The sequence below is a fragment of the Centropristis striata genome, chromosome 1 (assembly GCF_030273125.1).
Source record: "Centropristis striata isolate RG_2023a ecotype Rhode Island chromosome 1, C.striata_1.0, whole genome shotgun sequence".
Lineage (NCBI taxonomy): Eukaryota > Metazoa > Chordata > Actinopteri > Perciformes > Serranidae > Centropristis > Centropristis striata.
In genome coordinates, this window is record NC_081517.1 from 41,808,562 (window position 1) to 41,820,824 (window position 12,263).

The 12,263-nt window shown below is 34.5% G+C and overlaps 2 protein-coding genes across 3 annotated transcripts in view; one reads left to right on the forward strand and one right to left on the reverse strand.

Moving 5' to 3' along the window:
* Window positions 1–12,263, forward strand: part of pcm1 (pericentriolar material 1) — an 88,629-nt gene that overhangs the window by 25,436 nt on the left and 50,930 nt on the right. The gene's annotated exons all lie outside the window — the stretch shown is intronic.
* casp3a (caspase 3, apoptosis-related cysteine peptidase a) lies at window positions 3,417–11,484 on the reverse strand. Its single transcript, XM_059342879.1, has 6 exons — window positions 11,292–11,484; window positions 10,141–10,280; window positions 5,261–5,389; window positions 4,954–5,129; window positions 4,750–4,861; window positions 3,417–4,054 (listed from the first exon to the last, which is right to left on the reverse strand). The coding sequence occupies exons 1-6, from the start codon at window positions 11,354–11,356 to the stop codon at window positions 3,825–3,827; spliced, it is 852 nt and encodes a 283-aa protein (XP_059198862.1). The 5' UTR covers window positions 11,357–11,484; the 3' UTR covers window positions 3,417–3,824.

Below are 12,263 nucleotides of genomic sequence, written 5' to 3' on the forward strand. Positions count from 1 at the left end.
ACTTCTTTGTCAGCTCTTTAGCACCTCCAGCTGGCACAACTGAAAATAAAAAAAGTTTACAAATCTACCTAATTTTGCACTGATTCATGGATCAATCCATTAGTCGATTCACAGAAAACAACCTTTGATAATCACTTAACTTTTCAAATCGAAGCAAATCATTAATAAAAGTAATTTAACTAATGATAATAATTTGATGGCTGAATCTGAGCATTTGTGGCCTAATGCAAACAAGTCAGTCACCACAGAATTATTTAGATAATAATTTCATCCTTTATGATATAATTCATTTCTTTTTTCTGTCTTTCTTTTCTTCTTTTTTTTTTTTTTTTTACGAAAGAATGCATTATTTGATAGGTAAATCTAAGAATTCAACAATCATACATTAAAGTAAATAAAGTTGAATTAACAAGGGATGTTTTACTTTTAATTGCTGAATTTTAATTTATCAAGACTATATAATATTAATAACAAGGGCAAAGACATTGAGTGCATGTCATGCAATGCTTTGTAGTAGCCTATATTAAAATATAATATGCAGGTCCAATTTCTTTAGACAATTTCTAATGTTGGTGTAAGTAGGTGTTGTACAAGTGTGAGTTTTGAGCCTGGTACTCAGTACATCCGACAGGTACTAATCAGCCTGTTATTTGTGAGCTGGTTTAGGTGAAGTGCATCTGTGCTGGCAGTGAAGGAATCTGAGGCCCAGCTTTATTTGGCCCAGGGCCTCAGGATCTGGTGGCCTAGTTCTTCTCACCTCCAGGCATGCCAAATCTGGAGTAATCCTGCCTGTTTACACTCGACAGTGTGCACAAGTAGCCCCTGGACTGAGTTTGTGCAGGCTAACTAGCTATGAGACATGGCAACACTGGCAAGACACAACAGGGCAAAAAACATTTTTTATGAACTGGTCATTTTGATATTTTGGGCTATTTTGCTTCCACGACAACCATTTTTGTTTCAGAGTAATGGAAAGAAAAACCCCAAATAAACATTTAGTTGTTTATTCCACTCAACTTTCTATTTGTGTCTGTAGATTTATCTTCAATTCACCAAAAAGTAGCATGAGATAATGCCTTATTTGCGTATTTAAACATAAGATTCAGAAAAATATCAATAAAAAAAACAATTTGCCTCATGTAAGTAAACAACTGGGGAAGTTTCATGGTGATGTGTCAGGTTTGTTTTAGTCTGTAGTGTCTTGAAAAATGAATGGAATTTTACAATAGATATCTCTTACGGATGTTTCCACAAAATTAGCTTTTTCTCATACTGAGGCAGAAATCTCCACTTCAGTACCACTTACATACACCAAATGTTCCAGTTTTCTTACAGTTCATATTCCAAAGGCTTTACTGAGGGGTTTATGCATACTTTCCCCCCCAATAATAGCATTTTTTGATTTATGGAGTGATGGCAAGAGATATGCAAAATTCCCTTCTTGGGGAGTTGATTTCTGTTTTGGAAATGTATACAAATTAGCACATATTTAATCACTTGCAAAATACCATTTCAGAAAACAGTTTCATCTATGTGTAATCTATTAACTAAGTAATGTATCTTTGAATGCTGTTGATCTTTAATCCTGTGGAAGACAAAAATGAAATCAGTAACAGTTTACAGAGTTTTACAACACAAAACAATCAAGTGTTTTTTATTTCTCAGGAAAAACTTCACACCAGCCTCACAGTATCACAGCTTACAAAATAGTGACTGAATAAAAAAAGCCAAAAAGTAATATTCATAGCAAAGTGGTATTTAGATATGACTTAGAAACTGGATTGTCAAACAACAGTGAAATATTTTAACAGCAAAGATTATTTCAGCTAGTTTTCTGTAAATATAGAAATATTTACGATCAAATGACCAGCACCTGGATCAATACACAATCAAGTTGTGTTTAGTCTGTTATAAACCACTCAATGCTGATTGTTACATATAAAAGTTACTCACTGTTCCACAACTATCCATTGGAAATTATTTTTTAAAGCAGAAATTAATGACTGTAACTGTTAGAGCAAAGTAAAAAATCCTATTCGCTTTGTTTAAAAACCACAAAATAAATGAGCTACTGTCTAACGTGAAATGTAAACTTGTGTTCAAGTATGAAAATGTGCCTCAAATAAAAGCATTGTGCAAGTGGGCTGGTTTTACTCATGCATGATATGAAGCCTGACCCTGACTAATCTGAGGACATTCACATGCAAAAGTTTATTCATATTAAGAAAATGGAAATGATTAATATATAATTCTTAGCTTTAAAACCAACAGAATACATGAAAGCTTAATGGATGTTCCTGAATATGCTACATATTGTTGTACAGAGTTCATTTAGGTTTCATACCACTTGTACGGTAATATTTCAGTGAATTATTATTATTATTGGTTGTGCACGGTCTCAGTAGTGGAAAAAAAGATAATGTAAATAAAATGAAAAAAAAAAAACAGGCACAGAAATGACACATGATCCCTTCACGACAGGCTACTGTCGTTCCTTAAACACTCAAGTTAAAATAAACTGCTTACTCACAAAAAATGTTGGTGCTGGAGGGCAGGAAGCCCATCTCTGGTTTCATGATTAAACAACATCAAAGTCACATTTCCTATCAAACTAGATCCGTCCCAATATGTTTCCCTGAATTGTTTATAGTGTAAACAGCGAAGAGGCATTTGCTGGTAAAAGACTGAGCTTGGAATCGTGAGGTCAGGTACATATTATCATTAGATTAACGCTTTTTCATCAATGTTATTTTGGAAAGAAAATTTAAGTTAAATGTTTAAAAGAGAATACAAAATTGTTTTCAGGGTTAAAAAAAAATGTAATGCCTTTATCTAGGGCTGTATCGAATGTAATTTCTTTACATTTGAAGCTTTTTTTTTTTTAAGAAACTTCAATCGTCTTATCATACTGACTCCTTGAACAGCATCCTACATTTGAATAAAGGGATTCATCTGATTAAAGAGTGTCTTTTAAAAAAAAATTAAATACATTTTCTTGTATCTTAATGTATAACTCGACACAAGTGCATATAGGCAGCAGGCTGTCTTGATGGATCACCTAATTTTTTTTGTTGCAATTAAGTAATTCACTATTATATAATAGTATTTTTTATAATTGTGGGTCTATGAATGTCATTTATGGTGCTGTTAGTTTTATAATAATCTGCCCCATTATTACAGGTGTATGCCTCCCTGAAAAAATATTTTTTACTAATGTGAAAATGTTTTTGAACACCTAAATGCCAACAGATATGGATTGAAGCGGAATATTTCCTAAAACATGTTGTAAATTTTGTAAAGGATGACTATTTAAAAAAAAAAAAAAAAAATTCTGGGAAGACAGGAAATTCTAAATTAAAAAGACAGTTTGCAGAATCAAACCATTAAATTATAGCCATTTGGATTAAATGTTTAGGAAACTACAAAGAGTCATTGAAAATGCTTGGATCAAAGGAGTTAGAAAAAATCCTATACAACCACCACTGGAATCTAATTCTACGAATGGTATTATATAAATAATATTAGTGTGACCTCATCTTTATCTGCACATGTGAGATACTGGCTTTACAGAGAATGTATAGACATGCAAAAAAAATAAAAAAAGCTTCAAACTCTTCGGTACAGCCCTACTGATACCTCAGAACTGTTCTCCACACAAAAAGAACCTCATAATGCCAAGCTTGTGAAACGTGATTTTACACACCTACTCTCCCAGAAATATGAAAGCTGGTTTCAAGAGATTTTCAGTCAGACAGAATAAACCAAAATAATTCACAAACACCACCTCATACACATGAGCCTTTCTTCTGCACATAGAGACGACATCAAGGAGAAAAATACATCTCTTTGGTCAGCATTGACACGATGCATGGGATTTGTTTCTTTGCATTAAATCCTGGTGCATTGGAGATGGACTCAAACTCTACTGCCACCTTGTGGTTCACTCGTGTCATGATGTGCAGGACCTCCAATTCTTTTCCATATTTGCTGATCATGTCACACAGTGACTGCATGAACCAGGACCCAGTCATAGTGTTCCTCCATGAGTAGTAGCCTGGAGACAGATGAGTGATAGAGAAAAAGGGTGGAGCAATAAAATAAATAAAAAGAACAATAAATGCACTTAATCTATGCACTGAATCTACGCACGACACTTTGCTATGTTATTAATATTATTACTATTATTATTATATATACTGTTGCTGCCATTACTATTATTACTATATACTGTAATATACTACTATTATTATTATACCAGCCTTACTGGCCTTATTTATTATTATTACTATTATTATTATTATATATTATATATCATATTATTTTACTTAAAATTACTTTATTTATATTTTTCATTTTATTTATTTTTATATTGTTTATTATCTATTATTACATATTATATTATACTGTATTATTATTATTATTATTATATACCGTCTAGTCAATATAGCATTGTTGCCATCATATCACCAGTTTAATTATTACCATCATCTTGCCAACCATCCTACCAACTGATGTTTTTTTTTTTTAAAGTGTTCTTGTTCTATTCTGTGTTTTTTTCTATTGTCGTTTTTATTTATGCTACCTCAGTATTTTATTCTATTGTATTTTATTGTACTTGAATACCGGACTGCTATGACAACCGAATTTCCCTTCGGGGATGAATAAAGTAATCTATCTATCTATCTATAATCAAAAAGACCTGTGTGTGTGTGTGTGTGTGTGTGTGTGTGTGTATATATGATTACTAACCTGGGGCTGTGGAGAAGGCATAGAGAAAGTCAGCTTCCACAGGGATCCTTGTAGTGTCATCATCTGCGCTGTCTGCTTCGATACCTGCATCCAGATCAGTGCCTCTGCAGGCCTACTCAGTTTACACACAAACAAAAACAAGACTAGGTTAGACACTTGAGCAAAGCCCGAGGGAAGTTAGTGCAGGGTTGGAAAAAACAATACCTGGATGAAGAAGAGTTTGGGTTTTCCCACCAGTGACCTGCAGCGATCGCCTCGGAAAAGCGACGTCAGATACTTGAGCTCTACTGAGCCATCCGTACCAAAAAACACGCCCTCGTCTCCGTGACTCAACAGGACACAGACGAATGAGGCGTAGCAACTGTGATCTTCCTTTGATGCTAAATAAAGAGTGCATTTAGTATATATTTGTACAAGATAATACAAAAGACAGCAGGTGAAAAGAGACTTAAACAAATTAGTATTAATTTGTGTGTGAACACATTTTGTTTTAATCCTTCAGCAAACTTACCAGAAACTAAAACATGTTTCATCTGATCACATGACTGGTCGTTGTAAACCTTCACTTTGTAACCCAACTTCCCAAACACTTTCATGGCGTTGGCTGCATCCACATCTGTGCCGTTTCGTTGATTCATACCTTATAAAAAAAAAAAAAGAAAAATCAAAGAGGATCTGGTTTACTGAATGCAATTAATTTTTTTTTAAAGGAACCAACTCCTCTTGCTTCCCCTAACAATCAGCACATATTGTAGACAGTTGTTTGCCTGCAATTTTAAAAAGGCCCTGCAGGACACCACAAAACCATTTGAACATGAAAACCATTGTTTAATTGGTCATGGATTCAGGCTGTTTTGTGAATAGACTTCAAATAAAGTGAAAACCACACCCAGCCTGTATAAACCTGTTCTGGGATGGGATTTTGGAGTTCACCCTTTCTCATGAGAAGTTCCACATATTTTCAACCTAATCAGCTAGAAAAGGTGAAAACACCCAGACAGGTGTAAATAATAAAATGATTGATGGCTGAACAGCATTTGTACTGTCATGGCTGATTGGAGCATTTAAACAGAACAGAGCCATTCATAATGTCATTGGTACCACCATGACAAGTCAAAATCACTTCTATGAAAAAGGCAGTCGAATACAAAGTTAGGTTTGGGCAGAGGTGGAAAAAGTATTCAGATCTCTTACTTAAGTAAAAGTACTAATACCACACTGTGAAATTACTCCACTACAAGTAAAAGTCCTGCATTCAAAATTTACTTCAGTGAAAGTACAAAAGTATCAGCATCAAAATGTACTTAAAGTATCAAAGTAAAAGTACTCGTTATGCAGAATGGAGCCGCTCAGATTATTTTATATATTCCAAATATTATATTAGATTATTATTAATGATGCATTCATGTATACAGCGTTTTAATTTTCTCAAGGTAGGGCTCATATTGACTACTTAATATTATGTTATGAGGTTTATTTAAAAAATTGTCTAATCACCTAAATTTAGTGTTTTTTTATGTTAAACCTCAACCTGTAAAGTAACTAAAGCTGTCAGCTAAATGTAGTGGAGTAAAAAGTACAATATTTGCCTCAAAATGTAGTGAAGTAGAAGTATAAAGTGACATAAAATGGAAATACTCAAGTAAAGTACAAGTACCTCAAAATTGTGCTTAAGTACAGTACTTGAGTAAAAGTACTTAGTTACTTTCCACCACTGGGTTTGGGCAATACGGCGAGATCTTCAAAACTACATAAAATGTTCTATTATACATGTTTTTCTATATAGTTCTGTTGGGATGTTAAAAAAAAAAACTCATGTGATCAAAGCTGAAGCGAACCATAGAGGTGTATTTTTGCTAATATGGAGTACACAAAAATAGGCTTTATCATGTGGTAATAACATATAGCTGATTATTTATTTATTTATTGAATTACCAGACAACATGCTTTTTCATGATGTGTCATGATTCATGAATTCAGGCTACTCCGTAGAACAGAGAGCCAACCTGCACAAACCCGTGCTGTGAGGATGAGATAATGGAGTGCACCCTTTCTTATCGTACATAATGTCTGTTTACTCACATACACTCTACATATCTTTAAACTAATCAGCCAGATTAGTGAAAACACCCATACAGGTGTAAATAATAAAATGATTGATGGCTGAACAGCATTTTGCTGTCACACTGTCATGGCTGATTGGAGCATTTGAATAGAACAGAGCCACCGTTAATACCACTGGTAACACCCAGCATTTTACCAATATAAGAAGTCAAATATCTGCTGGGAGAAGTGGAGGCTGAGAGCTGAGGGCCTTGCATTTACAATATCATGAACTGGGTCTATGGGATGATATTCCCATGGAAAATTCTCAGAGGGCTGCATCTGTGACCATCATTAAAATTAATTCTATTGAAATGATCTTTTAATTTTACCACTTTTAGCCATGGTAGAATTATATCCTCTAAACCAGAGGTGTCAAACTCTGGCCCGTGGGCCAAATTTGGCCCGCAGTATAATTATATTTGGCCCGCGAGGAAATACCAAAATATAATACTACAAATCCCAGAATGCTCTGCTGGTGTTTTGGCTTGAACACAGTAGATCAGTGTGTAGCAAACTGAGCAACAATTAAAGTTGTCTTTATGCACTTTTTCTTGCTAGTCCAAGGCTTGAATGGTTGCACATTCATTGAAGGATATTATTATTATTCATTTGGTTTATTATTGTTATTTTATTCTTACATTAATTTTTAGCCTGCGGAAAAAGATTACTGTTAAATTTAAAGAAGGCCGCATATAAAATAAAGGGACATACAATTTTTATTGAAATTTTATTTAAAAAATGAATGCCATTGATGTGTTTGTTTGTTTTATTTGATATTTGAATATTTGCAATATTAAGTTATATCAAGCTTTGCTTGTTCCATTTCGTTTGAACTTGTTTAGGTCAATTTTTTCAATAAATATCAATGTTGGCCCGCGACTTTGTCCAAGTTTAAAATTTTGGCCCACTGTGTATTTGAGTTTGACAACCCTGCTCTAAACCTTTTCACCAGATGTACTTTTCCAAGATCCTCCCTGCAGTGCTTAGTGCATCTTGTTTGGATCTGACTTTTACTTATGGACTATCATTGCTTTATCTTAACAAAACTAGGTGCCATACGGTCAACTCCTGTCTGGAGCCCTTGGGTTTAGGTTTGACCAGTTTGTTGTTGGCTACAGTAACTGTGGTCACCTGCTCTGTTAATAAACTAGTTTTACACAACATCTTATAGGCTCTTGCACAAGACAGTGCAGTTTTCTTGAAAATATTTGTGGGACATTCCAGAGTTAAATCTAAGTGTACACATATCTACCATAACAGGAATAATTGCTCAGTTGAACAGGCTTAGCCACTGCTGATATTTACCCAACTCATATGATGGTCTTGCTTGTTAAACATTGTTAACCAAGCAGTCATGTGTACTCAGTTAGTCCTGCTACACAGGTTTTTTCAAAACACAAGTCTGGCAGCAAAATAAAACCATCATACAGTCACTCTGAAGCAGAGAAGACTGAAGCTCATATCCAAGGTCTTCTGAGGCAGTTAGTAGGGGCTTGATCAATAATAGCACACACTGCTCTTCAGCTTTTCAAACTTACAACACACAGTGCCACTAAAGAGTAGACAAGGACTGAGGTTAACACAAGGTTTCCGCAACTATTGTAGATATCAGGCTATTATACCTTTTAGAGAAGTCATAGCTGGATAAACATTCCCTTATAGATCCTTAAAGGAGCAGACAGGTCATGCTTCAAAGACACATATGACAATATCTGTAATGGCTGTCTTTCTGTATTCAGCCACGCTAAAGCAAGTAACACATTAGCAAAGTAACTGGGCCCTTAAATAAACACAGAGGGAACATTATCAGACTGAATAATTCACAAAAAACAAACAAAAAAAGAGGAAATAATAAAATCATGGGTATGTCACGAAACATGTGATGCATGCCAAATCATCAGTCATGTGGGTACCCGAACTTCCTGACTGATATAATAACTGACCACGTTGATGGGAATTATTTAAGTGGGTTATAAAATGCAATGATGCTTACACAAGGATCTGTATAACCGGCTGCTTGTTCTTATTGCCACTAAAGCCAACAGAGCTAACGTGAAGATCTAATTAAATGGCATGGGATGCAGTTAAATGGGATCCAGAGCAACAAGAGTAAATTGGGTCCCTGAGCACACCCGTCATCTCACGATGAAGACAGAAAACACGACAAATAATCAGAAGTCCACCTCCTCAACACAATCTTAGCACAGGACAGAAGGAAGATGAGCCCCACTGCCCAGAGATCTCCCCGTGGAGTTCAACCCAATCAAGCACCTCACAGAAGTGGCATCACCTTACAATTAAATGACTATTTCACAAGCAACATCCCAGGAAGGACTTGCCTTTTCCAGCTTTCTGACAGGGATGTTCACACACCGACTTAATTTAATTTTTTAAAATAACCCTGAACCGATCAGATATTGTGGCAATGGAGCTGATCACTTGAGTTCTATGTTTATTGTGATTACACATGGGGCAATATGTTATATGTCAGAAAATTTGCCAATTTTTTTGCAAAGAACTTTGATTCCACTTCATTTAGAATTTTTTGCACGAGAAAGGTTTACATTTTAATTCTAATTCCTGTGCATTTTGAAAATTATTTACCATGCTCCTGGTGCACACTTTATTATTTTTAAGAATAAATAATAATCCTGTATATGGAAGGCAACCTCATGCATGACTTAAACATTTCTTTTATAAATGTAAAAAAAGTAACTAATAAATGCATATATATATATATATATATATATATATATATATATATATATATATATATATATATATTACTTTTTTTTTTACATTTATAAAAGAAATGTTTAAGTCAAGCATGAGGTTGCCTTCCAGATAAAAGAATGGCACCAGTCACTTACACTCAGTCAGGTGTACAGTGAATTGGCTGATACCCAAAGCCCAGGTATAAGTATCGAGACTGAAAAAAATCGTATTTGTGCATTCCTAAAAAAATTCATAACAAATATGTGCTTAGCGTGAGAACCTGACACTTACTTTTTTCTGACTAGGTTAAAAAAACCTAACTATTCAAATTACAACGATGCAGAGTAAAGAAAAGCAGGTTGATATTCACATTTGAATAATTGTTAACAGCAGTTACTTTTCCCCCTTGCAATTAAACAATACATTTCTAAGTAAAACAGACTCAATTTAGATTAAATATAATCCATTACCGTGGTGACATGTATTCACAGCATTATTCATTTTGAATATGCGCCATTTCTAAATAATCTGACCCCCTTGCCCTGGCCAAAAATAGATGAGAATAAACACCTGTGCTTCTGTCAAAGTTCTTGTTGTTGATGATGATGCACTGGCCGATGCAGGGGAAGTTCAGACTGTATCTGAAGCTGTGGGCGTTGGGCTTGGCATCCACGTCCATGGAGGCAGAAGGAGACGGGGACGACTGTGACCTGACGGAAAACAGAACCATAGTCACTAGTTTGTAATTTAACCCATAAGAACCCATGGTGACACCCGTGTAACAAACACTTGAAATGTTCAAGAATCTCCCATATTCAGCTTTATGCTTCACCTTAACTCATTAAGTCTCTCAGCAAGACTTCTCCAAAATATGTGTGTGACTGGAAACAGAAATGTACAAAAAAAAGAGCTAATTTCACAAAGCTTATTTTTTGTTACTCGGCTAAGTTTAAACCAATTTAACAACTCTAATTCTAATCTAAGTACATTTGACCAAATATGAACAAATAATAATCCTATCCTGTCACAATTTTGATAAATGTTGTGGAGATGCAAAGAAAAAGGCACATTTGTGTTTCTGTAAGCAGAAAAGGTGTCTAGTTTATTTATTTTAAAATAAGAAATATCATAAACATAACTTCCATAAACGCCCAATGTAACACATATGTCATATCACAGATCTTTGACATTTAGGGGTAGAATTTAAAAAAAAAACATTAGAAATGTGTTCTATGTGGTCCACTGGGTCTGTGGTATATCCCGCATAATTTTCCTTTAAGAATAAATAGGTCTGGGTTCTTATGGGTTAAATGCAAGATAATAACGCGATATAAGAAATGCACGTCAAAGAAAGCCAATGTAAGCTGGGGAGGGAGCATTTAACGTGTGACTTACAGGCCTGCATTAGTGCTATATATATATATATATATATATATATATATATATATATATATATATATATATATATATATATATATATATATATATATATATATATATATGACATGAATAACTCAATGCTAAAACAGTTTACAGGCTTTTAAAACAACCATTATTTAATACCTTGCGGGTGAATATTATGCTAATAACAGGGTGGAGCAGTTTGGCATTTAACGTAGTTGAGCAGCTTCCTCATCACTGCCTGCTCACTTGGGGAAGGCAACAATGAGCCGTTATAACGTTACATAAAGATCGCTAGCTAGCTCAATAAATATACTCACTGTTGTCCACCGGCACCCTTTGCGTCTGTGGAGTCTCCTCCAGGTCCAGGTCCGTTTACCGACATGTTTGTGGATCTGAAACTAACCGCACAGTAAACTCACACACCCTGTAGGATAAACAGCCAGCTCAGCAGACAACTAATGCTAAATGCTAACGCAGAGCGACGCTGCACTGGACTAGTAAACAAAGATGCTGATGTCATGCGGAGGTGCACTCGTTTTAAATGCCAGAGCATGCCGGGTGAGGGCGGGGCGAGCTAGGCATAAACTCCCCCTGATGGAGGGGCGGAGCTGTTATTTATTTATTTTCTTAAGAAATACTCTGGGAACATTTTGACCAGACACAAACAAGGACATCTGTTTAGATATTAGAAATGTGGAAGCACTGCATGTAAATCCCCTACCTAGTGAAAGTTTCAATTTCATACTTCAAACTCCCCCGGGTAACCATAACAAATTACCAGAGAAGAAAAGCCCCTGCTTCTGCTGTACCTGTAGATCTAGTGTAGGTTGTGTCAATACATTTTGTTGCATATTATTCATCATTGCTTTTTCTTTTTAACTGAACTCAATTGTTAGTTTCTCTATTATTATTATTACTGTTATTATTATTATTATTACTATTATAATTATTATATATTTATATATTATATATTATATATCATATTATTTTATTTATAATTGTTTATAATTATTTTAATTATTTATAATTATTTTATATTGTTACTATTTATTTATTATTACATATTATATACTATACTATATACTGTACTATTATTACAATTATATACCGTCTAGTCACCATAGCATTGTTGCCATCATATCATCAGTATCATTACCATCATCTTGCCAACCTACCAACTGATCTGCTTTTTTTAAACTTGTGTCCTTATTCTATTCTGTGTTTTTTGCTATTGTTGTTTTTATTTATGCTACCTCAGTATCTTATTCTATTGTATTTTATTGTACTTG

Bases quoted from the DNA above. Each gene is read 5' to 3' on its own strand.
- casp3a (XM_059342879.1), bottom strand. From the start codon at position 11,356: ATGTCGGTAAACGGACCTGGACCTGGAGGAGACTCCACAGACGCAAAG. The intron at 5,390-10,140 runs GTGTTTATTCTC...TTTTTTTATAAG, and splicing joins GAACTTTGACAGAAGCACAG to GTATGAATCAACGAAACGGC. The intron at 4,055-4,749 runs GTTAGTAATCAT...ATCTGTCTCCAG, and splicing joins TGCCTTCTCCACAGCCCCAG to GCTACTACTCATGGAGGAAC.